The 26,724-nt window shown below is 39.0% G+C and overlaps 4 protein-coding genes, 1 long non-coding RNA gene and 1 other non-coding gene across 9 annotated transcripts; 2 read left to right on the top strand and 4 right to left on the bottom strand.

Moving 5' to 3' along the window:
• Positions 1-7,774: 7,774 nt before the first annotated feature.
• Positions 7,775-7,847, bottom strand: Trnar-ccu. Its single transcript has one exon. It is a non-coding gene; the product is annotated as a tRNA-Arg (tRNA).
• Positions 7,848-8,124: 277 nt separating this feature from the next.
• On the top strand, positions 8,125-9,029 carry LOC115631992 (zinc finger HIT domain-containing protein 3). Its single transcript, XM_030528924.1, has 3 exons — positions 8,125-8,266; positions 8,323-8,507; positions 8,565-9,029. Exons 1-3 carry the CDS (start codon positions 8,196-8,198, stop codon positions 8,765-8,767), a joined length of 459 nt encoding a protein of 152 aa, XP_030384784.1. The 5' UTR covers positions 8,125-8,195; the 3' UTR covers positions 8,768-9,029.
• On the bottom strand, positions 8,777-11,752 carry LOC115631983 (beta-glucuronidase-like). 3 transcript variants are annotated; one of them, XM_030528893.1, is made up of 6 exons: positions 11,412-11,742; positions 9,955-11,163; positions 9,570-9,886; positions 9,242-9,503; positions 9,046-9,184; positions 8,777-8,987 (listed from the first exon to the last, which is right to left on the bottom strand). In XM_030528893.1, exons 2-6 carry the CDS (start codon positions 11,143-11,145, stop codon positions 8,824-8,826), a joined length of 2,073 nt encoding a protein of 690 aa, XP_030384753.1. In that variant the 5' UTR covers positions 11,146-11,163; positions 11,412-11,742; the 3' UTR covers positions 8,777-8,823. The 3 variants fall into 3 exon arrangements, with proteins under 3 accessions (XP_030384753.1, XP_030384762.1, XP_030384773.1); XM_030528902.1 differs by having other exon boundaries at positions 9,955-11,122; positions 11,412-11,741; XM_030528913.1 differs by lacking the exons at positions 8,777-8,987; positions 9,046-9,184 and having other exon boundaries at positions 9,428-9,886; positions 11,412-11,752.
• A 648-nt stretch (positions 11,753-12,400) lies between these two features.
• Positions 12,401-13,399, top strand: LOC115628072. The gene is made up of 3 exons (XR_003995739.1): positions 12,401-12,508; positions 13,154-13,289; positions 13,358-13,399. It is a non-coding gene; the product is annotated as an uncharacterized LOC115628072 (long non-coding RNA).
• On the bottom strand, positions 12,959-16,188 carry LOC115628066 (beta-glucuronidase-like). The gene is made up of 8 exons (XM_030524037.1): positions 15,539-16,188; positions 15,166-15,478; positions 14,546-15,083; positions 14,344-14,487; positions 14,199-14,283; positions 13,566-13,742; positions 13,370-13,508; positions 12,959-13,294 (listed from the first exon to the last, which is right to left on the bottom strand). Exons 1-8 carry the CDS (start codon positions 15,971-15,973, stop codon positions 13,119-13,121), a joined length of 2,007 nt encoding a protein of 668 aa, XP_030379897.1. The 5' UTR covers positions 15,974-16,188; the 3' UTR covers positions 12,959-13,118.
• A 258-nt stretch (positions 16,189-16,446) lies between these two features.
• LOC115633676 (beta-glucuronidase-like) lies at positions 16,447-25,393 on the bottom strand. 2 transcript variants are annotated; one of them, XM_030531129.1, is made up of 9 exons: positions 25,098-25,393; positions 18,882-19,288; positions 18,509-18,821; positions 17,889-18,426; positions 17,687-17,830; positions 17,542-17,626; positions 17,158-17,334; positions 16,961-17,099; positions 16,447-16,887 (listed from the first exon to the last, which is right to left on the bottom strand). In XM_030531129.1, the coding sequence occupies exons 1-9, from the start codon at positions 25,099-25,101 to the stop codon at positions 16,694-16,696; spliced, it is 2,001 nt and encodes a 666-aa protein (XP_030386989.1). In that variant the 5' UTR covers positions 25,102-25,393; the 3' UTR covers positions 16,447-16,693. The 2 variants fall into 2 exon arrangements, with proteins under 2 accessions (XP_030386989.1, XP_030386990.1); XM_030531130.1 differs by lacking the exon at positions 25,098-25,393 and adding an exon at positions 21,379-21,505 and having other exon boundaries at positions 18,882-19,234.
• Positions 25,394-26,724: the final 1,331 nt, after the last annotated feature.

Below are 26,724 nucleotides of genomic sequence, written 5' to 3'. Positions count from 1 at the left end.
CCTGTTCGTCCCGTTCGTTGCGTTTTGCTGCAGATAAATCTCATGAAATAATTACACGTGTTGCTGTAAATGCTGTTAAATTGCCGCACATACACAGTCTGCTGCTGCCCCCTCTCAACATCCCTCACCTAGGTGGCAGCCCTTAGTTCTCTACATTTACCCTGCTCTTGACGCGTGTAAATTGAAAACTTGCTGCTGTTGCGGCGGCTTGAACCGTTGCCTGCTTTCAGGCGCCACTTTTGCAATGTAAATGTAAATGCATTCATGAATGACTGCATAAATGCACGCAATGAATGACTCCACTCGACGTAACGGCTGCTGTAAGCGAGTGTTTCAATTTACACACACAAACACACACACACCCATTCACTCTCACAAAAGTAGACACATAAAAGCACACACACACACAGACAAGGCACGACATTCGCAGTTACTTTTTGGCCAATTGGGAAAATCATTTTGTGCCATTGCGGCAAAAAAAAATTAAATGTAATGCATGTCGTGTTTTGCCTTTTTTCTTTTAATATAAATGGCAAATAAACTGTCCAGGCGCGCTCATTAGCTGTTGGCAAAAATAAAGTGTTGCCTGCTTTCAGGCGCCTGCACGCCATAAAAGTCAATAAAATTATTAAAATTTGAACAGCTTCATTTAACCAAAATTTACGCATTCCCAATTCATTTTACAGCTACAACAATTTCAATACTGTTTCTGTCATGTTGCTGTTGCTATTGCTTTTGCTGCCGCTGCTGTTGTTGTTGCTATTATTATTATTGCTGGCCAAATTAAAATACAACTGCAGTATGCAGCCCAATACGTCTGCATAGCTACATACCCAAAATTTCTGCCTTGCGGTTGCTGTTGCTATTGCTATTATTATTGTTTATTAGCGTAAAATGGACGCATCTAAAATTTCTATCTAGCGCTTAACATTTAAATGACACTTAAATAGTTAGTGCTGACCTGGCATCGGTTATGTGAATTGGAATATTTGCGGCGGCCATCGAAATCGTTCAGAAATATATCTAATTGCAAGACTTTTTCATTTCCCATTCAAGGGGTAGCCACATAACTTAAATCTTTTACTCTACAATAGTATTTGGAGGTAACTCAGGAAAATATATAAAGATATTTTTACCGGTTCATTTCATTTCTAAATAAGAGAAAATTAAAAAAAAAAAATGTTTGGCATTTCTTTATTATTCAGAAAGTGATTTCTTAAGAAAGAATTCTTTATTTTAAACAACAAGAACTTTGCACAAACTTTTTACAACGATTTTTTCAGCTGGAAAACCTCAACGCATAAAACGTTGTTGCTTTATTGAGCTACAACTAAAAATTATTGTATATCGTATACCCAAGTTATGGCTCCACCATTTTGGACTTGTTGACCACTGTATACCTTAACGAGACTAGCTTCGATAGCCCGATTATAATGAATAACGTTGAGCACCGCAAAATATCAATCAATAACACACTCCACTTCTTCATAGTTGGCAAATCTTTTACCACAGCGCCGAGTTGTTCAAATTTAAAAACATAAATATTACGAGGGCGAATATAGTGAGTGAGAAAGAAATGTTAACCATTGTCTTGATTATGAAATACTTTGTTTTCGTTTTTTCGTGATTTATTTATAGCCGTTGATTGTTTTTTCTTTGGGAAGATCATCAATACGAATCATCTAATGTGCGTATCAAAAAACTGACGGCATAACCTTGTCTGTTTGCGGAACTCGTTTCAGGTGTGCATGGTGGACTAATATTTCATGTATGGTTCGGCATCGATGTACAAAGATCCCACCACGATGTTTTTAGTAGCTCAGCTCTGATATTGTTGGGGCCGACTCCTTTTAAGTGCAATTATTGTCAGGTCGGACCTTTCGTTAAAATGATTTCAAGCACATCACTGAAACGCATGAAACAGACTTGTGTGCTGTCTGAGTTTTTGCTTGCGTGTGTGTTGGTGTATGTATTTGTAACAGCATTTTAGGCTGTATACATTGACAAAGTGTTAATTACAAATTAGCAACAAATATTTATGCATATTTATTTTTGAGTTGACAGACAAATTCGACCACAAAATGTTTGCAGTATCCATTTCTGTAGCCGCCCTCAAATGCCGCCCCCAAAATACTCGGCACTCACACATATGAGTACACACAGATATACTTGTATGTAAGCTTGAAGCAGACACGCTTCAGTTTATTATTTGGCGTTCAAACTGAATGGCTTTTTATTTTTGGCGCAACGCCGCCGCATTGAAGTAATCACATAAATCACGGAGAGAAGCTGTAAAAGCGTCGACTGCAGCAGCAATTGCCCACGACTATGGCCATTATTATTTGTTGCCAGATAAACCGATGCAAAGATAAAAAACTTTATTAAGCATAATGTGGCCATAAAAGCAAAACGTTAAGTACTTTTTGGACACACACACACACGCAATATGTGTGTGTGTGTGAGTGTTTAAGGGACTGGGGCCGGCCAAGGTAATGCCATGATGGATGCGCCCAATGCAGCTAATTCCTTGGCCTTTGTTTTGAAAAACTCTAAATCATGCCAAGTCATAAATACACACACACACACACACACACACACACACACACACATTCACACACATGCACTGTATTGCAGTATTGCTTCATTTTAATTAAGGCGCTGCAGTTGCAGCAAGAAAAGAAGAAAAATTCGAGCAGAGACATGGTCGAAAGACAAATGGCCGACTCGCGAAATGTTTTACAACAGGCAACCCCATCTATCATCTATCATCTATCAAAGCCTAGGGGGCTGAGGGTGCTAAGGGTGGTTAGGATGCCAAGGGCGGCTAAATGCACTAAGGCAAATTGAAAAACCCGGCAGCTGGTTGAATAAACTCATGGACCATCGCGTCGGCCATAGCAATTATCACAGCGGCGGCTTCAACAAAATGGCGGCCTCAAAACGCTTACATAATTCATGTCATGTGATTTGCTCTTTTGACGCTAGATTAAACCATATAACCAAATTAGCAGCAGGACGCGCGCCACGCTCCAGCAACAGAAGCAGCAGCAACAACAACAACAACAGGACCAGCAACAAGAACAACATACCATTTTTATGACATGTATAAAATTTTTACGAGCTGCAAACAAGCCTACTTTCCTCCGCCTCCTTTCAACAATCGCCCAGTCATGCATCATTTTAGTTATTCTTCTTTTTTTCTGCTTTTGCTTTTGTGCAGCCTGTAATTTTCAAATTTTTCGACTGCCGACCATCCTTTGTGCCCTGCGTTGACTACTGCAGTGCATCTTTTCGTCATGGTGTTAGATTTATGCGCGTCGCCTCAAGCCTTTCCGACTATATGTTACTTTGCGCCTCTTCCTGCTCTGTCTGTTCTTCTGCCGTTTCGCGCAATATTGTAAATCATTTCCAAATTATTTAGTTGTTCATACATACGTACATATGTATGTATGTATGTATGTATGTATATGTGTACTTATGAATATTATGACTGCCTCTTTTTGTGGCCAGCATGTGGAGAGAATGTGGCACGTGATTTTATTATAAATTATGCATCATGGACTTGATTTTCATACTTTTCCCCCTTTTTGTTTCCTTTTGAAAAAAGTGCTTTCCTTAAAGTGTGCCCATTGTTTGCCGATTTGATGCGATTTATTATTTATTAGCATGAAAAGGTCGCTGGAATGATTGATACTAGACACTATTTTGCTTTACAAAACTTCAAGGATAGTACCTTACCAAAAACACAAATAAAGTATTTATTTTGTTCCAAGATCAAGTACGACTAACGTTAATAATTGGGTTACTTTGAAAATATATAACGACAATTATGGTCCATTTTTAAATATCGAGATTATTAATAATCATAGTTTTTTCTATTACGAATGTAACTTATTAAGTTGTCAATTGGGATATACTTGTATTTGTTTTATGTACAACACTGATAAGGACTTGGGAATTATGTTCAATTGAAAATTGATTTCCTTTTTAAAATCTCTTATTAGACAATAAAAATAAGTAAGTGTTAAGAGTGTACAACCCTGGTATTTCTGATTGATTGAAATGGTCTTATTAGGTATTTATTTGTGTAAAATATCCAGTTCATTTCCTGTTGGCGCAATAACAAAGATCGAAAGGGTATACTATGAAAGTGTATGTAATAAGAAGAAGGCCTCTCCGTATGAACACAGAGAACTTTTGAACAGTTGGAGGCACCAAACATGACATGTAGACTTGTCTATTATAAACCACGTACAGTCTCTTTATTTCGTATAACTCCCGTAGGACCAGTTGGCGAACAAATCATGTATTTTGTATGCTGTGTATAATGGCTCATTAAAATGTTTTTTGTAGTGTGAAATAGTGTGGTTACAGAGCTGGGAATCGTTCGACATTTTACAGTTGCGGTGAAATGTGCGAATAAAATTTGTAATTATTTAAACTTCTATTAAATTCTTAATTAAGCTTAGTTGCAACCATAACTATAATTTCATTATATAACCTAAAATCTAATCGGTTCTCAGGCGGTGTACAAGTATATCAAAATATTTCTGCTTCGTTTCCCCGACCATCGAAATCTCAGTTGGCATAAATTGCATCAATTGATATTGGCAAAGTTTTTTGGGTTCGGCTCAGCAATAAATTAAAAGTTCTATGTAATTTAATACTTATTATGCACATTCCGTTCTATTATACGGATATTTGCATGATCTGTCAATCTGGCAGGAGCCACCGGCAGGGGGCGCTGCCGTGCCACACACAATCACAGCAAGTTTGTTTTTCCCCAAATGCCGTTTTTTTCGTTTTATTTTATTTTTTCTTGCGCCAGCGGCCCAAAGTGGTGCTATCTATTTATATCGTTTGCTTCGCTGGCGCGCAAAGAAAAACAAGTGGGGAGGAAAACGCTGAAAACTACTAACGAACGACACCTTGTAGGCACTTTTCGTGCAGGTTCTGCTCTTCATTTTCGTTCTTTTTCATATGCACACGTAGTATATGGGACCGCTTCACACGACCAAATCGAGAAAAACAGGCGCTAGCGTGTGCCGCTTTTCTTTTTTCTGTTTTTGGTAGCCTTGTTTTTCTTGTTGCTTGCATTTGTTTGCCATTTCTTTGGTATATATTTGTTGTTTTTTTTTTTTTGTACTTTGTGATACTGCGAAATTGTAGCTGCTGTTGTTGCTGATGCACGAATGTTGTAAATCAAAAGTAGGCGAGTCACACGAAGGCTTTTCCTTTGCCGCCGTGTCCACGATTGCCGGCTTCGCCCATTTGACTGGCAGGCCGAGCGGATAACGCTGGCAATTATCGCGCTTGTGTGGCACGAACGGCGGAAGCGGCAGAGGCGCCATGTTACCTTTCGCCGAGCCTAGACCGGGGGGGTGGGGCCGTCACCGCCGCCATTACCTCGATCCATGTTTGCAGTAGTCGTTTTTGGACCTTTTTTCGTGCCCCGGCCATTGTATCTTTTTTCGCGCGCTGTGTGAAAAGCCAATTGGTAAAAAGTCACTTGTGCTTGGTGTGGTGGACCTCTTCTGTTAAGCGAGTTCCCAAAATATGGCCCTGCATGTGCATGCAGCGAACCCAGTCGGCCAGTCAGTCAGTCATTGAAGTCATTTATTGCCGTTGCTGGTGCTGCTTCAGTTGTTGTTGCTGCTGTTGTAGTTGGTATTATTTTTTTACTTGTTCCTCCTTTTTTTGACAACTGTACTTAGTTCGTTTGGCCATTGCTGTCCTGCTTGTTGCCGTTATTATTGTTGTTCTTTTTCACATTGACTATATGATAGTGGACGCTCCGACTCCAACTCCAACTCCGACTTCAACTTCAACCACCTCCAGCTACGTTCCGTGCAGGATGTGTTTGCAATTTGTGGACATGCCGCCCGTCATTTGATTGCAGTTGTTTTTCTTTTCTTGACTTTATTTCATTGCATTGGAGCCACTTTTTAAATAACTTACACAGATGTACTTGTATGGAGAGAAAAAAGCGTTGAATGAAAAACATTTTCCCTTCGTGTTGTTGTCGTATTTTAGTGCTAAATGAAGTGTTTGTAACTGTTCATTTAGTGTGGCTTCAAAGCTGCCCTTTACTTTGACCAACTAGTGGGCGAAGCAATTAAGTTAATAGAGCTGCCTATACTATATTTCAAATTGTTTTTCTTTTTTTTCTTTTTCACTGGCACAAGTTTCAAATGGTGAACAGATTTGAGGGTCAGTTAATTATTAGCCATTTCATGCAATGGAAACTTTAGACTGATTTCCTTCATAAACATACATTTAGATTCAATTATGATGTTGTTGACAAACAAAAATCAACCTTTCTGGCGTAACTTCAGGAACTTCCTTCATGTCGACAATTTTGTTTGGTTGGGTTTTTAGACTAACTTGTTAGTTTTTGCTAATTTTAAAAATTATTCTGCCTCGGGCCGGAATGTGTGAAGTGCATTTTTCAAGTTATAATTTATGGAACGCATTTCACCCTCCTTAGTTTCATTTGCTCCTTTATCAAAAGAAATATTGCAAAAATGTTAATCCAAAACATAAAGACTAACTCAATAAAACCAACAAAAAAATCGCTTTTTCCTTCGAAGTTAATCGAATAAAATCGATTTAAATTAAATAATAACTAATACTAAGTTTCATTAAACAAGTAAAAAGGGGAAATACTCTGCACATATGTACATATGTGTAGAATAATTATGCGTGTATGTGTGTGTCTGTGTATGCCTCGTGTGCCTGTGCAAGGCAGTAACAACAACAACAGCTGCTGAAATACTCTGTACATATGTGTAGAATAATTATGCGTGTATGTGTGTGTCTGTGTATGCCTCGTGTCCCTGTTCAAAGCAGTAACAACAACAACAGCTGCTTAACTTCCTGTTAAATCGGCCTATCATGATGAAACTTAGCATACAGACTCATAATCACTAACTGGGGTGTATTTTCAGAATTTCAATAAAAAATTCCAAGAAACACGGGAATTATGGAAAATCACTAATTGCGTTGTAGAGGGGGAAGGGAGGGAAATTCCAAAATACACATTTTCTGCCTATTCACATAAGGCATCTGGGACTAAAACAAACAGACAGGGCCAGATCGACTCGTCTCGTCATGCTGATCAAAAATAAATATACTTTGTGGGGTCATCCACGCCTCCTTCTGTCTGTCACATTTTTCACCTCGCGCGCGAGAGTATAAAAAGCTCTCAGATTTGCTTACGGGCCTTGGATGGTTGTTTTGGCCTCGCCTCATTGGTGGCCCTGAACTTCGCAAACCTGCAATCTTGCACATCTAATTCATGCCGCATTTTGCAGCACTGTCTGCATCCCAAACCCAAATATCCATCCATCGATAAAGAGTTCTAGCTGAATGGGTTGCCCTGCCAACTAGCTGTCAAGATAATGTGACATTCTTCAGTAAAAACCAACACTTGTATTTTCTTATAGTTCTTCGCATCCAAAAAAAATTTATGCTGCAGCAGAAGATACGGGCAGCTGCAATGTCTCTTCATTGACAAGATATACATACTTACATACATACATATGTATGTATGTAGAACAACAATACAAAAGATAGTTGTCTTTTTACAAAAAATTATGTTACTGTCGTTTTTAATCACCAAATGCGATATGCCAGCTTGGCTTATGGAAACACACGTAAATCATTGATTAAAATTGTATATGCGAAGAATTTAAGCAACCGAAATGCCTAAGTCAAATGTTTGCCTCGATATGTAATTAAAAAAAAAACTTTTGCAAAATAGTTAGATATGATTTACCCCAGATGGGACTCGAACCCACAATCCCCGGCTTAGGAGGCCGATGCCTTATCCATTAGGCCACTGGGGCGGTGTCAGCTGTGTTGCATAGTCCCATACAAAAGACACATTGGGCCGATTTCTAATAATTTAGTTAACAAGTTGGCAGCTTTGATATTCAAAAAAATAATTCCGGCTTTTACACGTAGGTTGCTCAACACTTTATTTCAATATTGACACTGAAGTTAAATTGTTAATTTTTTTATTTAAATTATTTTTCTTGTTCATAGTTAATATGGGTCCAGGCGATTTTTTGCGTTTTCTAGTAATATTTCTTATACATTTCGCATTGAATTTTATCGTATTGTATCGTCGCAAAATTGTCAGCGACGCCGCCGTCAAAAAAAACGACGGCCTAGAAATTTAATCAGCTGTTAATATGGCGGCAACGTGCATAACTTGCGAGCAAATAACGAGGAAATATAAATGCAGCAAATGTGAGGCGCCCTAGTAAGTAACAACATTGTTCCAACTAAAATCAATTATTCCTTCATCAATATTCTTAGCTGCTCACTAGCTTGCTACAAAAGCCACAAGGGCACAGAGGAATGTGCTCAGCTCCTGGCCGCTCATGACGATGCAACAAAATTCCAAAAACTAACAAAAACATCAGTTGATGAGGAAGAACCCACGCTACATGCTCCATTCCCTACAGAGGACACCGTTTCGCCTGCGATGCTACAGCAGCTAGGTACGATAATCACATATGGGTTAATGGAAGATACTAAGGCACAAATTCTTTTTGCAGCCTCATCAGAGCCACTTCGCCAGCTTCTGTACAATCCCCATCTACGCAATTTGCTGCAACAAATCGATGTGGCCCTCAACGCACAAAATGCCATGGCGGCCGCCATGCAGGAGCCGTTATTTGTCGAATTCGCCAATGCTTGCTTGCAAGTGGTCGAGCCCATGAGCGAGGCGGAACTTGCTGAGCTAGAACGGTGCAGTTGAGATCCGGAATATATTCCCAATGATGACATACTTAGATATATTTATATACACGTAATCTAGGACCAGTCTATAATATAGTCAAACAAATCGGACGGCAAGCTTACATTGCTCAACTTGAACGCAAGTGCATGATAGCGTCGACGAAGCAAAATTGCAGCTTCCTTGGGCTGACGATTGCGCGTAAAGACTCCTTTCTTGTTGCCGCCAACACGATGATATTCTGCAAGACCCAATTAAAATAGACAATGAGATCCATCAAATATCTATGCATCACTAACTTTGTGCCGTTTTGAAGTCAGCAAAGTTCCAAACAAATTCGCCGATAAACCATTCCTGATTCCTCAGCTTATCAAAGGCTTGGAAATGCTGCGTAAAGAGAGCTACCTGATAATCTTCGGACCATATGAAAGCCGGTAACTGCGGATAGGAGAGTCATTGGTCACAATATGCTAAATTCGACACAAAGTTACTTACCATGTGAAAACCCTCCATTGTATCAGCGCCGTACTCAAACATTATGATGGGTCGTTGGAAACGATTATACCAATCATTAGCCTCGTTGTAAACGTTTTTTGCTATAATGTCAACTTGGCCTTCATTATGATACCAAGCATTGTAACGATTAAAGCCAATGATGTCCAGAAACTGTACCATGTGATCCTTGTCCCATTCCACATTAGTGGCTGCCGTCAGTGGTCGATCTGTCGCGATGGTGCGCACATAGGCTGTTAACTTACTGCAAATGAAAACGGACAAACCTGGAATGACTTTCAACAAATATGGGCTCTCACAATTTCCCTACTCAAAATAGGGCTTCGAAGCGTTTTTGGCTGTTCGCGGCTCGTTTGCTATAGACCAGGCAATAACACTGGCATGGTTCCGATCCCTATGTACAAGTTGTTCCAATGCGGACATATGATTCTGCAGCAGTTCAAGCCCAAAAATATCCGCGTTGACGCTGGAACACTCATCGACGATCATAATACCCTGTTCATCGGCGAAATGCATGGACTCCTCGGAGTAGGGATAGTGCGAGGTGCGATAGACATTGGCACCCACCCACTTTAGCAAACTAAAGTCGCGGGCGAGCAGAGCATAGTCCAGGCCCTTGCCGCGTATCTAAAAAATGGGGAATACATTTTAGAAATACATTGTTCAATAAAAGTTGGTGTATTCTACTCATGTACATCCGAGTCCTCATGCTTGCCGAAGCCCCTCAAATAGACTGGGACTCCATTTATAAACAGACTCTTTGTATTCCACTCTACACTGCGTATTCCCACGGGCATCCGATAAACATCCAATAGCCGCATCGTGTCCTTGGCATGTATGGCAAACTCCAAATTATATAAATAGCCAGGCTGTTCATGCATCAGATACGGCCACCAAGGGTTTACATCAGGCACCACGAGCGTGCCGTCTAACAGATTTGTATTCTCTTGTTCTCTCACCAATTGGCCAGACTTGTCAAGCAATCTCACCCGCAATAAGCAGGGCGTCTGATCAACGTGATTAACCATTAATTTATAGTCAATACGGCCCCTCTTGTTTTGTACGTCAGTATGTAGTGCTATGTCGCTGATATAAACCAGCGGCGTGGTGTATAAGTGGACGGATCGATGTATGCCTGCATAGTTGAAGAAATCAAAAGTGTACGTTTGCAGGGGCTCGTTGTTAGATTCGCTTGAGTTATATACCACCGTGCCCTGTGGCACAGTGGTGTCGTTGAGTCGATTGTCGCACATCAGTGTCAGTCGATTCTCGGCTCCAAACTTCAAAAATTTGCTTATTTCCGCCTCAAAAGGCAAATGGCCAATGCTATGCCTCAGCGCCGAGTGACCATTGATCCAGACCTCAGTCTTGTAATGCACACTGCCAAAACGCAGCCACACCCGCTGTTCTCTCTCCCAGCTGTTGGGCGGAAAGAAACTACGTTCGTACCAAACTATGCCCACATGATCCCTCAGAGCAGCGTGTACGGTAATATCGTTGTAGGAGGCAGGCACTGGCATGGCCATGGTGGGTATTCCTGTCTGCTCTAATCCTAGTTCGTACCATTTCTCAAGCAATCCCTGCTGCGAATCGCTGGAGTTGGACTTGATAAAGCGCCACAGCCCGTCCAGACTGCGCACCTCGCGGGTCTCAGATTCCCGGGGATAAAGCAGACCAGTTGTAGGTCTGGGCAGCTTCAAAGCCTCATAGCTAAAGTTTATATCGTCCTCTCTGGGAACAGGTTCCTCAAAACATAATGAACATTCGGAACAAGAATCCTCCAAATTGGCAGATATAACCGCAAATACCAAACTGGCATTAAAGGCGATGATCCAGCACACAAGCAACGTCTTTAAATTCATACTGCACCGTAATTTGTGAAGCATTTATCAATATTTAAATATCTAACAAAAAACACACACACACATAAAATTAAATATTTACACGTAGATTAAAATATTTTTTCTATCGATTTCAGTAAATACATAAATATACTATAAAGCTTTAAAATTGAATTTAAAGTGTGAAGATGTTTAATCAAACTTTCCGGCTATTATTATAAATATTGACTTTCTCCATTAAATTTAAATTCACTACAAAAAAAAACATTACAATTTACTGAGTATGACGCACTTTAATAACAAAGACTTACACCTTGTTTTGTTACTCATTAATAAAACAGCATTTGAATATGATTTTAGTTAAGTGTACGAATTAACGACGAAATATTAAAACATTGGACTGAATATGGAAATATTCATTTGAATCATGTTATTTCTTTTTTGAGTGTACGAAGATTAATTAAAAAAAAGACAGTAGGGACACTCTCCACCACCTGGTAATTTCAACTGATAAGCCAAAGAGCTGCTACCTACAGACTTTTAAATTCTATGTATGTATGTATATTTAATTTTTTATTTCAACACGATTTGAAAATTAAAAGTTGTTAGATATGGTTGCGCGACTTTTTCCATTTAGCACGATTCAAAATAACAAGATCAATGTCTTTTTTACATGGTTTTTTACACGATTTTTTCTGGAACCAATCACCATGTAAAAACAGAATTAGGTGTACTATATTAAAATCAAAACATGTTCTACACTGAGAAAAGCGATTGATTACAAATGAAATGTATGCGGGAGAACTATGAAATATTAATTTGAACGGGCTCAAAGAATTCAGTTGTAGTATTTCGGCAATTGTTCTTATTTGCAAACAGCTGTTTGCTAATTCGAACAATAATTCCGCAGTGTGACCATAAAACTTTGCAAAATATGCTTTCATTGTTATTGTTGAAAATGCACCCAACTTAAAGCCTTGTTGAAGTATTTTTATACCCTGTACCCGTAGGGTATTTTTTGGAATTTTCCCCCCTTACCCCGCTGCAGAATTTCGCCAATAGCGTCCACATTTCAAATGCTACCTAAACCAAACTTTGCACACATCATGTATATATACTGTTGTATATCTACTGTTGTTTAAAAATAAAATTTTATTCAATTCGGTCAATTCTAAGAAAAGTTATTAGCGAAACAAATTCTCGCCAGTACAACCCCCACAAACTGCAGCAACAAGTTCGCTCTTCTTCTTCCTCTTTTTGCTGCTGTTTTGGGCGCATATAACTCAGTGACGGAAGTTTACCTGGGTACAGGGTATTACACAGCGGGCTTGCTCGACTGTAGCGTTTTCTCTTGTTAATTGAATATTCTCGCTGCAGAAAATAATTTCGTCACCATTCAACAACCAAGGTATGTACACATGCATCTCTGACAAATATATTACACATGAATATCCGATGAAGAAATAACCCGCAAATTTATAAGGGATTTCCCCTAATTCCTTTATAATAAACACCTAGATATCGGGCAAAAAAACCATAGTGCACTGTAAGAACTTGAGACACTGCTTACATACATATGTAAGTATGTTGTATGGCTAGTGACTCTGCATGGGAGCACACAGACATAAATTAGATGCAAATGTGCATTCATACACCCTTTACGTGAGTTAGAATACCGAAGAAGGAATAATCAACCGAAAAAATGGTTTTCCTACTACAATTTGCTTATTGCTTATGTTCAATTAAAAATAAAGTTTTTTAAATATCCTATGCGTAGGTACAGACTTTAGCGTTCCACTTTTTCTTTAATGGGATCTCTTAATGGATGTCTTTTTGTAGAAAATATTTTCCTTTAAAATTTATGCAATATAGTAGAATATTTTATTATGATTCGAATACACATTTGAAATCCTTAAGGTATTACGCATTATTAAGCAATTTGTTTACAACTTATATAATTTCAATTAAGAAATACCATATGCGAAAGTTACAATCACCTCCTATTAATTTGGAAATTACTATCGTATGTGCCACCTTGACGCTGCAATATAAGGATACAGATCATCTGGAAAACTGCACTGATCCATATCGTGACCCAACGCAAAATATCGCTTTCTCAGTAGATGCGCTACGGCTTTGGGCTGCCGCGCACGCGTAAATACTCCTTTCTTGTTTCCGGCGACACGTGTGTAAGCTTAAATAATACAGTAAGTAACAAAATTAATTTATTCTTAACTATGTATTCAAATATGCCAAGAGTTGTACTCACACTGGGCCGTCTTGAAGTCAGCAAAGTTCCACACAAACTCGCCGATAAACCACTTTTGGCGTCGCAGCGCATCAAAGGCCTTAAAGTGGCGCGAAAAGAGTTCCGTTTGGTACTCTTCCGACCACAAGAAGGACGGTTGCTAAAAACAGAGTCATGAGAAGGGAGAAACAACAATATTACTAGTTTTTATCCTCACCAGATGCAGACCTTCCAACGTATCGGCGCCGTATTCCGACATAATAACGGGCTTATAACACTTATAATACCAGGCGGTAGCCTCGTCTATTACTCGCTTTGTGATCATATCCAGACGCCCCGGATTACTATACCAACCATTGTAACGATTAAAGCTCACAATATCCAGATAACAAGCCTTTAAGAAAATTTATATTAAAACTAAACCTACTGGCAAGTGCCTTTGCAAAACACCCTGAAATTAACGCTAAAAACGCATTACTCTAAAATTTACAAAGTTATCTATGTACATAGTTAGGAATATATTAGTAATATAGTATCCAGCACATTCAATTCGGTGTGTATGAAAGTCATTTACACCAACTGAATTTGAAATACAGTCAAACAATGGTCGGTACGTCCGTTCTTGAGAAATTGGTAAAAAAAATATACAAGTATATAATTTATTTTCAAAGGGAATACGTTGTAGATTGCGAAAATATTTCATCTGGTTCCGTTTTGGTTTTTAAAATGTTTAAATTTCTGAGCCTATCTATTTTCTTGTTCACTTTGTTTTATTTATGTTAGAATTAAGGAAGTTGTTAAAAAAAACTTCGATTTTTTTACCCTGCTACCAAACAAGTAAACAACTTACTGCCTTATCTTCAATAGCAGACCCACTGATGGCCGCCGTTATTGGTCTACTGCTATCCAAGGAGCGGGTAAAGGTGGCCACATATCTTTTAATAATACTTAGTTAATGCAATATAACAGTCCAAAATAAATTTCATGTCACTCACTCAAAGTAAATGTCAGCGTTCTTCTCCCGGGTGCTAGGCTCATTGGCGATCGACCACATGACCACACTAGGATGGTTGCGGTCCCGATGTATGAGCTGCTCCAGTGACGACTTGTGCTTGCCAAGTAAGGCCTGATTATAGTTCCTGTGATGTCAATATACTAACTTAATAGAGAACTCCGGTCTATTAACTTTAGACTCACTCTGTATCCACGCTGGGACACTCATCGATGATCATGATGCCATGACGATCGGCAAACTGCATAGACTCCTCGGAGTACGGATAGTGCGATGTGCGATAGGCATTCGCCCCAATCCATCTCAGCAAATTAAAGTCGCGGGTGAGCAATGCATAGTCCAACCCTTTGCCTCGCACATCTGCATCTTCGTGTCGTCCGAAGCCGCGAAAGTACACCGGCTTTCCATTAATATTGAATGTTGTGCTTGTCCAACTCAACGTCCTTATGCCCACATTCAATCGGTAGATATCAAGCAGTTCCTCGTTGGCTCCGTGCAATTCTATTTTGAGCTCATAGAGATATCCCGGATCTGGATGCATTAGGTACGGCCACCAAGGTTTTACTTTCTCCACTTGCAGCATCCCCGACAGCTTTGCATCCGAGGTGGCATTGGCCACCTGCTCGCCCTCGCGATTATACAGCTGCACTCGTGCATATAGAGCATTATCTGCCTGATTGGCGGCACTTCCATTCACACTTATCGTGTAGTAGACATAGCCCACTAAGGACGAGTTTCGAATGGACATGTAAGGGAATATAAGTTGTAGCTATTGATAATTCCACCAAAGATGGATGATACCCACAACTATTGTCATTGGCCAGATCAGTGTTGATTTCCACCTCTTCAATGAAGGTCTTGGGCGTGGTATATAAATGCACCGACCGATGTATGCCCGCGTAATTGAAGAAGTCGAAGGAATAGCTTTGTACAATGCTTACTCCATTATCGTTGGCCACTTCCGAGATCTTGCCCTGTGGCACTGTGGTCTGAATCAGCGCATTGTCGCAAATCACGGTTATGCGATTCTCAGACCCGTACTTCAGCAAGTGCGTTACCTCTGCTTCAAAAGGTAAATGACCCATTTCGTGCTTGACGGCTAGCTCTCCGTTTACCCACTAATAAAAGAGTAAAATTGCACCTTCGAAAATGGGGGTTCTATTGCCCTAAATACTAACCACAAACGCTTTATAGTGAACGCTGCCAAAACGTAACCAGACACGTTGATCTTTGGCCCACAAGCGCGACACAAAGAAGTTGCGATCATACCAAACGGCTCCTACGTGGTCCCTCAGCGATTGTTTGGTGGTAATATCATTATACGAGGCCGGCACTGGCATTCCAATAACCTTACGAACCTTGTTTAAATTATCTTTGTACCATTGATCGTTAACACCCTGACTGGGGTATTCCTCATCGGCGGGAACAAAGTTCCACATGCCATCGAGACTACGGACCTCACGCGTTTCAGAGTCCCGAGGATAGAGCATACCACGCGATTTGCTTATAGTAATATCTTGTAGATCGAGAGCTGAAGAGGAGCTCAAGTAGAGGCCTAGGAGCGCATTACACATTAATATTGTTAAAATTTCAAAACTGCACTGAAGACACATTATAGTGCAGGTGCCTAACTTAATTTATACATAAATGTTACCAAACTATTCGGAATATCGAGGGCATTTCGTTTTACTTTCACATATATTTATAATTATTATATTAAATATTGCACTGACATACTGATTGGTAGTAGGGATCGATGGGTCTGCGTGTTACGAGCGGTTAGAGGTAGGAAGCTAAAATTTGAATTTTGTTTTTTATTTTTTTACAAAAATCTCGAAACCTTCGACAATAATTTAATTTTTAAAATTCAAAAGCGTGGGTAATATGATGAACTATGTTAAGCAATTGTTTGTTTCAATTTAAATACTGTCTGTTCAGAAATGTTCGACTAAAATTAAACGCAATTCGAATGAAAGTTATCCAAATAATTGCAAATAGGCTACATTTTAAGCTTGTACATATGTATGTGTATGAATGGGTACGTTTTGAGTTTCTAAGCAATTCAATTCAAAAACAAATGGTTCTCTTTCAGCTTAAAATATTGTGAATATGTATTTTACACTTAACCAGATATAAAAACATTACAACGAACTACTACTAGTTTAGATAATACAATGCGATAAAATCGAAATGCATTCGGTCTGTTGAGCTTTGGCTCGTAACATAAAAGATAAAAATACATATTTACAAAAATGACGTATCAGTATGTATAAACCGGTTGTACTCTCTTCTTGTCACTTTAAGTGGTCGGCAAAAGAAGCTATCAACTGTCTCTATAAGTCTGTGGAATCGTGTTTGCCGCTTTCACTTGGCTCGGCAATATAAGTGAACAGATCATCTGGAAAACTGCATTGATCCATCTCCCGACCCAACGCAAAATATCGCTTTCTCAGTAGATGCGCTACGGCTTTGGGCTGCCGCGCACGCGTAAATACTCCTTTCTTGTTTCCGGCGACACGTGTGTAAGCTTAAAAAAAAACAGAGAACAACAAATTAGCCAATTCTTCCCTAACTGTTCAAATATGCCAAGTACTACTCACTCTGGGCCGTCTTGAAGTCAGCAAAGTTCCACACAAACTCGCCGATAAACCACTTTTGGCGTCGCAGCGCATCAAAGGCCTTAAAGTGGCGCGAAAACAGATCCGTTTGGTACTCTTCCGACCACACATAGGACGGTTGCTAAAAAACAGAGTCATGAGAAGGGAGCAACCACCATATTACTAATTTTAATCCTCACCAGATGCAGACCTTCTAGCGTATCAGCGCCGTACTCTGACATAATAACGGGCTTATTACACTTTTTGTGCCAGGCTGTAGCCTCATCTATTACGCGCTTCGTAATCATATCCAGCCGCCCAGGATTACTGTACCAAGCATTGTACCGATTAAAGCTCACAATATCCAGATAACGTGCCTAGAAGAGACTCTATATTTATGCTCGAATACACCCAAAAATCAAAATCGCTCTGAATTTTTATCTTCAAGGCCTATTAAATAACCTATCAACCTCATTAAGATCACTCATTAAAATGATGACTCATTCAGATACAATTTAGAATAATATCGAAAAATAAACTTCTTTCCAAAAAGGCAGCTTATTTCAAGCAACTATATGACTTACTGCCTTATCTTCTGAAGAAGGCACAGCAATGGCCGCCGTTATTGGTCTGGTGCTGTCCAAGGAGCGCGTAAAAGTAGCCACAAACCTGTTGGTAAAAGATAAAGAATATTAGTGTCCAAACTCTTTGAAATTGCAGTTAACTCACTGAAAGTAAGTGTCCGCATTCATCTGTTGTGTTCGCGGCTCATTGGCGATCGACCACATGACCACACTAGGATGGTTGCGGTCCCGATGTATGAGCTGCTCCAGTGACGACTTGTGCTTGCCAAGTAAGGCCTGATTATAGTTCCTGTGATGTCAATATACTAACTTAATAGAGAACTCCGGTCTATTAACTTTAGACTCACTCTGTATCCACGCTGGGACACTCATCGATGATCATTATGCCATGACGATCGGCAAACTGCATAGACTCCTCGGAGTACGGATAGTGCGATGTGCGATAGGCATTCGCCCCAATCCATCTCAGCAAATTAAAGTCGCGGGTGAGCAATGCATAGTCCAACCCTTTGCCTCGCACATCTGCATCTTCGTGTCGTCCGAAGCCGCGAAAGTACACCGGCTTACCATTAATATTGAATGTTGTGTTTGTCCAACTCAACGTCCTTATGCCCACATTCAATCGGTAGACATCAAGCAGTTCCTCGTTGGCTGCGTGCAATTCTATTTCGAGCTCATAGAGATATCCCGGATCTGGATGCATTAGGTACGGCCACCAAGGTTTTACTTTCTCCACTTGCAGCATCCCCGACAGCTTTGCATCCGAGGTGGCATTGGCCACCTGCTCGCCCTCGCGATTATACAGCTGCACTCGTGCATATAGAGCATTATCTGCCTCATTGGCGGCGCTTCCATTCACACTTATCGTGTAGTAGACATAGCCCACTAAGGACGAGTTTCGAATGGACATGTAAGGGAATATAAGTTGTAGCTATTGATAATTCCACCAAAGATGGACGATACTCACAACTATTGTCATTGGCCAGATCAGTGTTGATTTCCACCTCTTCAATGAAGGTCTTGGGCGTGGTATATAAATGCACCGACCGATGTATGCCCGCGTAATTGAAGAAGTCGAAGGAATAGCTTTGTACAATGCTTACTCCATTATCGTTGGCCACTTCCGAGATCTTGCCCTGTGGCACTGTGGTCTGAATCAGCGCATTGTCGCACATCACGGTTATGCGATTCTCAGACCCGTACTTCAGCAAGTGCGTTACCTCTGCTTCAAAAGGTAAATGACCCATTTCGTGTTTGACGGCTAGCTCTCCGTTTACCCACTAATAAAAGAGTAAAATTACCCATTTGAAAATTGATTGTGGATTGCCTTAAATACCTACCACAAACGCTTCGTAGTGAACGCTGCCAAAACGTAACCAGACACGTTGATCTTTAGCCCAAGAGCGCGGCACAAAGAACTTGCGATCATACCAGACGGTGCCTACGTGATCCCTCAACGATTGCTCGGTGGTGATATCGTTATACGAGGCCGGCACTGGCATCCCAATAACCTCACGCACCTTGTTCAAATCATCCTTATACCATTGATCCCTAATGCCCTGTGTTGGGTTTGTCTCATCGGAGGGAACGAAGTTCCACATGCCATCAAGGCTGCGGACCTCACGCGTTTCAGAGTCCCGAGGATACAGCATACCACGCGATGTTGAAACGTCCTTATTAAGTATGATGAGAGCTAAAGAGACATGCAGAATGTAGAGGCCCAGGATCGCAGAAAATAATGATAGTGCTGAAAATGTATGCATGTATTAAATATTTTTATTGCCAAAATATAAGTTCAAGTTTTCCAAACTTTTGTTTCTCAAAAGTTGGTATTTTAATTGTAATGATTACACACGCGAAGAAAAATACATACATATGTATGTACAGTTTTTTAAAGAGCGTTGTTCAATAAATAAAAATTCGAATCAAAAGAATTTTCTTCGTATTGAAATTTGTTTTAAAATTCGAAATAAGTGTAAATGCGAGAAATGGGATAACACGTCAAACTTAATTACATCATACGTGGTGTTTCAAAAGAAAATGTGATTTTTTAATGCATTTTTTAGAAAAGCATTTATTTATTCATCAATATCCATTTTGCTTGTCCATCAGCTCGTTTTTCGATTTTGATTTTATTTCAAATAGCAAATATTTCAAGTAGCAAATCGCTTTCCTTTCATTGGTCTCCTTCAAAGAAGTTCAAAATTCACCTTTTCTTTTGAACAGACCTTGTATATATATAAATACACGTTCCATAACTTCCTAGTAGTATTCCTTATGAACCGTACGACCTGTTGGCCTGAACTCATGATGCATTGTAATCGAAGAAAACAGTGAGCAAACATGTTTGTTTGTATGTCAATTATAGTATTTTATCAATTAAACGATCAAAAAATTGCCTAACCTAAAAATGAAGACATTTATAATAAAATCGATATGAGGTAACTGTCCGAGCAATGTAGCAACAAATTGCTTCAGTTGCTAGATAAATACTATCAGTAATACTAGTACCTGATAACAAATTACAAAATATGATATGGAATGCTAAAAGTGAACAAAGCTAAGTCGTTGACACATTTTCTGTGAAAAAATTATAATGTTATGTCTGCAAACAAGCAAAAATATAGTGTTTACACCAAAGTGCAAATGAATGAGTCACTTATTTTCAAGCCTTTCTATTTCTAAGTATTAAATTAAATATATGTGCATATGTATTTATTCTATTTAAATAGCAACTATGCACCTATATTATACATTATGTATGTATTTACATGAGTATGCTTAGGCCTCAAAATAATCAAATTAAATCAATGTTCTCAACAATACGCATTTACATAAATATGTACATGTAGTACGTACAATGTACAAACGAGTGTTTTGTGTTCATTGAATACTTTCATATACGCGCCCTTTATGGTCATTTTTATGTCAATGTCAGAAGGCTTGTAACGGTAACAGTAGAAGCGCATTTCATTGTTCCATTGCTCTTCCATTCACGTTAATTATGCATTTTTTGCTAAAATAAAACATACTCACATTTGCAGTTGTAATGTTCGAAATCAGCACGCGAAACGTAACGGAAATGAAATGGTATACAACATTTGTTATTTAAATTACAACAATGTATGAAGAGCCAACAACAATTGGGACAAGAAAACGAATGTAAACAAAATGTCCAACAATAGTAATGTGCGCAAAACACAAAACAAAACACTTCCAAGTTTGGCTTGAGCCAAGCTTTCTAGCAAGAGAGCGAGAAATAGAGGGAGAGCGATACATTGCTTTGGCACTACAGGTGCCATAAGAACAGCTGTTGGTCTATGGTCAAATGGAGAAGGTATGGCATTGAAGACTGCTATTTTTTTACTCTAGCCATTCAGGTACCTCAAAATTGATCCATTTTGAGCTGTGGGGCAACACAATCTGCCTGCAGCACAAAGCATCATTTTGAATTAAACTTAAACATGGCAGGTCTAAAAAGTCATACTGCGTGAATTATGGCTACACCACGGCGCATTATGAGACGTCACACGAAGAGAACATCGAATGACGGACCTGCGAAGTGGCAACCTTCTAGCTTATTTGTACCATGCTGTTAGCCGGCAAGTTATCACATGCATACATATATAGTATGCACAATGTATGTCGGCTCTCCCGCACACACTCATAGTCGCACTCTCGCTCGCATAGATTAGGAAAAGCTGTTCGAATGCGTCAGCTTTGCTTGTAAATATTTTTCATGTTTTGTTTTATTTTGATTAATTAATTATAAAACGCCATATGCGTACGTTCGACATTTTGTTTAAATAATTGGGCACGTTTGTGTCAAGCACCAACATTTTAAGAAACGCGCAAAACTTCTCAGTCCCATAATCTGAAAATGCGGCCAATTATGTTATTGGCTCGCCCTCTCACAGATAGACCGCCAGCTCTTCTTATTTGAACTTTTTAGCGCTACAGCGGAAAGCACACTAAACCAGTTGAAAACGACGCGAACAAGTTTTGGTGTGTGATTCTTTTATTTATCTATTCTGAACTTTTACAACTAATTTTTGATTCTGCTATCTGCAATAAGCGAAAAGCTTTACGAGACCTGCTTAATAAAGGTGTTGAATAAAATTCAAATATTTAACGACAATTCAAAAGGGTGTTTCTTCGAATGCAGTCAACTAGCCCTTTATTGGTTTTTGTTAAAAAAAAAAGTATGTAAATGAAATGATTTAAGAGGAATAATTTTTATTTACAAAAAAGTTGTATTCGATACTATCCTTTTTTAAAGTAAAATTTTGCATAGAGAAATGTACTTCACAGGGTCATTTTACACAAAACTTTTTCACCTTAGAACCAGCAATCATCAGATTATTTGGACTAGTGGGACTATGTCCCGACTCCAAAGGTCCAATTGCTTTTCATCCACTTATGTATTATGTTCATTTTGTTGTTTTTATAACTATTTTTAATACATTTTAAGCAACTTTAACTTACACATGACCACAAACACTTAGCACCCATTGACGGCGACTGACGTTGCTAGCGCATTTTGGGGGCTCTTTTAAAGCCATTTCCCCTCAAATTCTGGCTGAATTGCGATGCACGGAAAACCGTAATTTTAATTCTAGCCACGCTTTTCTCACAGTACCGTTACACTGCATAGCAATGCGTTCAATTTGCATAAAAATGCGCGTCAATGCGTGAGTTATCAGCTTACCCCAGATTTCAATTTTGCGACACCGCAGCCGTATTTTCAAATACATTTTGGCGCCTATAAGCACTTTCCCGAAAACTGCACAGAACTCAACTGATTGCAAAAAATGCGTTGCGTTGGGTTTGACCAGCAGCACCAACACAAGCATTTAAATCAAAGCTGCGACGCTGATCCAGTTTCTTGTGGTTTCAATAAACGTCGCCAACCGACTAAACTAAATCAGCATAGTACCAGAACGGATGTGTCATTACCGGGTAATTGCGGGCTTGCGCGATGCTTGTTCTACGCTTATTTTGCGCACAAAGGTCAGCCGCCTGCGCCCTGGGTCTTTACGGGTAGTATTAGTAGTATTAGCTAGTTCTAAACGCGAGGGCGGAAGTCGGCATGAAAACAAAAATCGTAGGCCCGCACGCATCGCATACCCACACACACACACACCCCCGCAGTACAAAAAGACACACTGCCGAACACTTTCAAATGCAATGAATGTGTGTTCCTAATTAAATATTTGTCGAGCGACTCGATAAGCTGCTCCAAATTCTAAAGTGGAAGCTCTGTGCTGCAGGTCGGCTCCAAGGGGTGGACCCCCTTCCATACAAGAGCCGTCCCAACTGCCACAAGAAGCCGAGCGCTGGTCACAGTTAAAGTTAACAGCAATTGAGCTCTTCGGTCTCCGACTCTTTAATTACGTTTGATTAGGTCGGCAATGCGGAACTCTGCACGCAGTCAGAGTTCACAAAATTAACGATTGTTATTGTCATTTATGAATCTTACATAAAAAATAAAATAAAATTAAATCGTTGATAAAAAATATTTGTTATTTTCAAATTAAAATTAATAATTTAGAACTATTCTAAAAAAGGCTATCCATCACTCGGAAACGAAGAGTAGTGCTAATCCTAAGGGTCGGCCTAGGGCATTAGTTTGCTAAGTCGGCTGACCCTTGAAAAGCATTATGTATTATGTTTTAAAAAGACATTTTTATGTTTTTTATTACCAACCACAAAGCTTTTGAAACATTTTTTAACATTCTGGGTGGCCAGGTTTCGATATTCGTGGTGTTGGCAAGGATGTTCAGTCACTGGTCTTGTTTTAGAATGAATATTTCTTAAGCCATGTTCAATTGCTGGACCAATCGGAATTATTTGCCATTCATCATGTCTAGATGCACAACTGATTACGCTGTGCTCAATCGTTTTCGGGTCATTTGTTCTAATTACAATGATCTTTCATATTTGCTTTCGACAGAACTCGCTCTCTCTCTCTATTCTATAAAATTTATTATTTATAGGTATCTCCGGGGAAATATCTGGCCACTTACTGCTGTGAGTCGAGCCATAGCTTGCCGGACTGGCTTTCAAATTTTCCCCCACCGGGTTGGAGATTTCCCATTTACTCTTCCTCTTTATGCTTAATTAGCTGTTAAGTAGAATTACTGTTACCTGTTAGGTCTATAATGTCTCTGACCACATATGGCTGTGATTCGGGGCATAGCTGGCCAAATGGCAAATAAAATACCCCCAGCAGGTCGGAGGCATTAATAGACGTTATTGTATAGTTTTTCTTAGGCTTTCTGATCTTTTAAGTTGAAATTATAGTGTTGTATTATTAAATATCTTTATTTTAATATATATTATAATATAATATGAATATGTATTGACAGCACTATTTGTTGATATGCTAAGTAAAATAAAATAAAATGTATGTAAAAGCAAAGCTTTTTATCTGTGTACTTGAAGACAGTGCCATACGATAGACAGCATTGAAAACAAATTCATGAACGAAAACTGTTCTTTAAAAAATGAAACAGTGGTGTATTTCCATTGAAAATCAAACGGAATCAACCCGAATACCATAATACTATAGCAACTGTTTATGTCGAACAACCTACGAGTAAAATGGGTATATCATTAATGTTGCTATAAATACACATTGCATACGCAAAACGCTTGACAGGGTATATTAGGTGCAAAGTAAGTAACTACCATCCATGTTTAATTTTTTTGGAACTGTATTTGGGGCAATTTTCGGAATTTTGTAGACCTTTTTTAATTGGAAATATTTAAAAAACAAAAGCAAACTAAATCAGTTAAAAATAGGCATCCCAAGGCCATCATAGCACCCAAAAATGTTGAAAAACATGCTTCTTCGTGTTCACCTTTCACATTCTTCAGACGTGCCTATTCGAATTCTTAGAGATTGCTGCTTACTTGATGCACGAGCACGTAGAATATCTCCAAATGCTTATTTACTATATAGTAAATACTTGAGACTTGGTGTAGCCTAAATAGTTATTTTATTTTATAAGTCCAGTGCGTTTGTGTAATATATCAGTGCAGACATCTCGTAGTTATAAGTAACCTTATGTAAGAGTGCTTCATATATGTATGTTACTAAGCATTGGTGTCAACCAATCGCCTCCAGAAATCTCACGAGTTTTATTTTGCGGATGTCGTTTATTAATTACATTATATCCACGTCTATATATATGTATATTTGTATATTTAATTACGACTTGATGGAATAGGTCAGAATATCATTAATCACAAGCCATGGCTAACGGCTGTCGCTGTCGCTGCCCCAGCCGCTGTCCCACTGGGCGCGACAGTCCCTCAGTTTTTGGCATGCAAAACTTTTCTTTGCATATTTTCCAGCTGTTTTCCACCAAGCGCTTTCACTTTCAAGGCAACACAGCCAAAGAATCAATGGAACGGCATGCCGCAAAAGAAAGTGGAAATGTCAACAAAAGCTAATGACTGCCATGCACCGACAACTAAAATGAATCGAGCCGACCTATCTGGGATATTAGCTAATAACTTATTTTAAATGTTAATACCGTTGAATCAATTACCCATTTCTGATTGGCTCCTTCAACTCTATGATTATTCACTATTAAAATTTAATTGTGCTGCGTTTTGCTTAGGAACACGTTGTTTAGAATCAATTATAATAAAACTTAAACGATTTATAATTCGAATCTCTTCATCGTGCCATTGCTTTCGTTATCAATAACGGCTATGCTTTTGCACATAATTAGTTTAATACTTAAAGGTGCCGACTGCAACAACAACAAAAACTGCGAAGCCAACCGACCGAACACACCCTCTCGTCGTCCACCCAATCGCCCACACACGCACACACGAAACGCAGAACACACAACAACTCAGAAGCGCGCTCGCTGACCGACTGAATTTTGAGCCAAGCTTTGAGCTGCTGAAGAGCGACAGCAGTCTGCACTCAGTCTTTGCAATAGGGGCGGGGGGTGTGTTTTCTGAATCTCGTGTTTTTATACCCTATACCCGAATGGGTATTTTTAACAAGCAATAGGGGTTTCGCCACACCCAACAAAGATCTTTATCTTGACTTACATGCCATGTTTTAAAACTGATCTGATGGTCTGTCTGCCCGTCTATTTGTATAAAAGCAAAGATCGCGGTAAGTGTAAGATCTTGAAACACCAAACTAGTTCTGTATGTTTTCCCCAAGCCTTTACACTTTCTGAGACTTATTAAGTTAATAATAATATCCATTTCAAAATAGTGTAAGGCATGTTCAAGCCAACTGTTTTAGTTGGTATAATTCAAGTGCATCTGAAAATATACATATGTACTATATGAATTGGAATAGGGATATGTACGTACGCAGAGCTATATATTATAGTATTACATTAAAAACTTAAAGAAAATGTGAATAGAAATATAAAGCCCACGATTTTTTTTAAAAAATGACAATTTCTCAAACAAACTTTGGAGTACTCTTTCTCACCTTTAGAGTTTGAGTTCTCCTAAATCGCTTTTGAGTGCTCACCAATGCCATAAAAGAAAACTTAATATTAAAGAAAACTTCCTCTTACCGTTTGTGCTGTGCATTTCGTGGTTTCGTGCACAGAGTATCCAGCAGTCGTGTTCGCGCTACTTTAATGTTCTGCTCGGTTGTTTTTGCATTTTGTGCTTCTGACATTTATGCAGCATAAATAATTAGAGAGTGAGAGACGAAAACGTGCCTTTATTATTGTGTATCTTTTATCTTCTGTTTGCCCATTTTCAATGCAACTACATTTTTACTCGACATTTGTGCGTGCGTTCGATGGGCGGATTTTCTATTTGTCATTCGCATTTACAGTTGGTTGGCTGTTTGCATATTTGTCTAAGCGGCGCAAATTTTAAAACATATGAGTACAACAAAAACAAAAGTTTAATATACGCGCTGTGCTAAATCGATCTTTTGTATGTTTGTTTTTGATAGAAAAGTATATATTTTCTTTTTACAAACATCAGCGATTATATAGGGCAGCGATTTTAATAAAATTTCATATGGTATTGTACACCGATTTTGATTAAAACTTTAAAATATCAAGCTTTAAATGAAAATCGCATAACTACCAGGCAGGCTTAAGATATTGTAATAAGCAAAAAAATATTACTTATCCCACAAAAAGTGTCTTTATTTTCAATGATTGGTCCTATTTTATTTTCATT

This window comes from Scaptodrosophila lebanonensis, unplaced genomic scaffold (genome assembly GCF_003285725.1).
Source record: "Scaptodrosophila lebanonensis strain 11010-0011.00,11010-0021.00 unplaced genomic scaffold, SlebRS2 tig00000001-arrow-pilon, whole genome shotgun sequence".
Lineage (NCBI taxonomy): Eukaryota > Metazoa > Arthropoda > Insecta > Diptera > Drosophilidae > Scaptodrosophila > Scaptodrosophila lebanonensis.
This window is presented reverse-complemented; position numbering and strand designations above follow the sequence as displayed.

What these genes read in the sequence shown, in the direction of transcription:
- LOC115631992 (XM_030528924.1), top strand. Translation starts at nt 8,196, where the DNA reads ATGGCGGCAACGTGCATAACTTGCGAGCAAATAACGAGGAAATATAAA. An exon ending in AGCAAATGTGAGGCGCCCTA is followed by an intron (nt 8,267 to 8,322) that starts GTAAGTAACAAC and finishes CAATATTCTTAG; the next exon opens with CTGCTCACTAGCTTGCTACA. An exon ending in TGCGATGCTACAGCAGCTAG is followed by an intron (nt 8,508 to 8,564) that starts GTACGATAATCA and finishes TTCTTTTTGCAG; the next exon opens with CCTCATCAGAGCCACTTCGC.
- LOC115631983 (XM_030528893.1), bottom strand. Translation starts at nt 11,145, where the DNA reads ATGCTTCACAAATTACGGTGCAGTATGAATTTAAAGACGTTGCTTGTG. An exon ending in GCAAGCATGAGGACTCGGAT is followed by an intron (nt 9,887 to 9,954) that starts GTACATGAGTAG and finishes CCCATTTTTTAG; the next exon opens with ATACGCGGCAAGGGCCTGGA. An exon ending in CAATGGAGGGTTTTCACATG is followed by an intron (nt 9,185 to 9,241) that starts GTAAGTAACTTT and finishes TCCTATCCGCAG; the next exon opens with TTACCGGCTTTCATATGGTC.
- LOC115628066 (XM_030524037.1), bottom strand. Translation starts at nt 15,973, where the DNA reads ATGTGTCTTCAGTGCAGTTTTGAAATTTTAACAATATTAATGTGTAAT. An exon ending in AACGCTGACATTTACTTTGA is followed by an intron (nt 14,284 to 14,343) that starts GTGAGTGACATG and finishes TATTATTAAAAG; the next exon opens with ATATGTGGCCACCTTTACCC. An exon ending in CGTTGGAAGGTCTGCATCTG is followed by an intron (nt 13,509 to 13,565) that starts GTGAGGATAAAA and finishes CTCTGTTTTTAG; the next exon opens with CAACCGTCCTTCTTGTGGTC.
- LOC115633676 (XM_030531129.1), bottom strand. An exon ending in TCTGGCCAATGACAATAGTT is followed by an intron (nt 18,427 to 18,508) that starts GTGAGTATCGTC and finishes ACTCGTCCTTAG; the next exon opens with TGGGCTATGTCTACTACACG. An exon ending in CTTCTTCAGAAGATAAGGCA is followed by an intron (nt 17,335 to 17,541) that starts GTAAGTCATATA and finishes AGTCTCTTCTAG; the next exon opens with GCACGTTATCTGGATATTGT.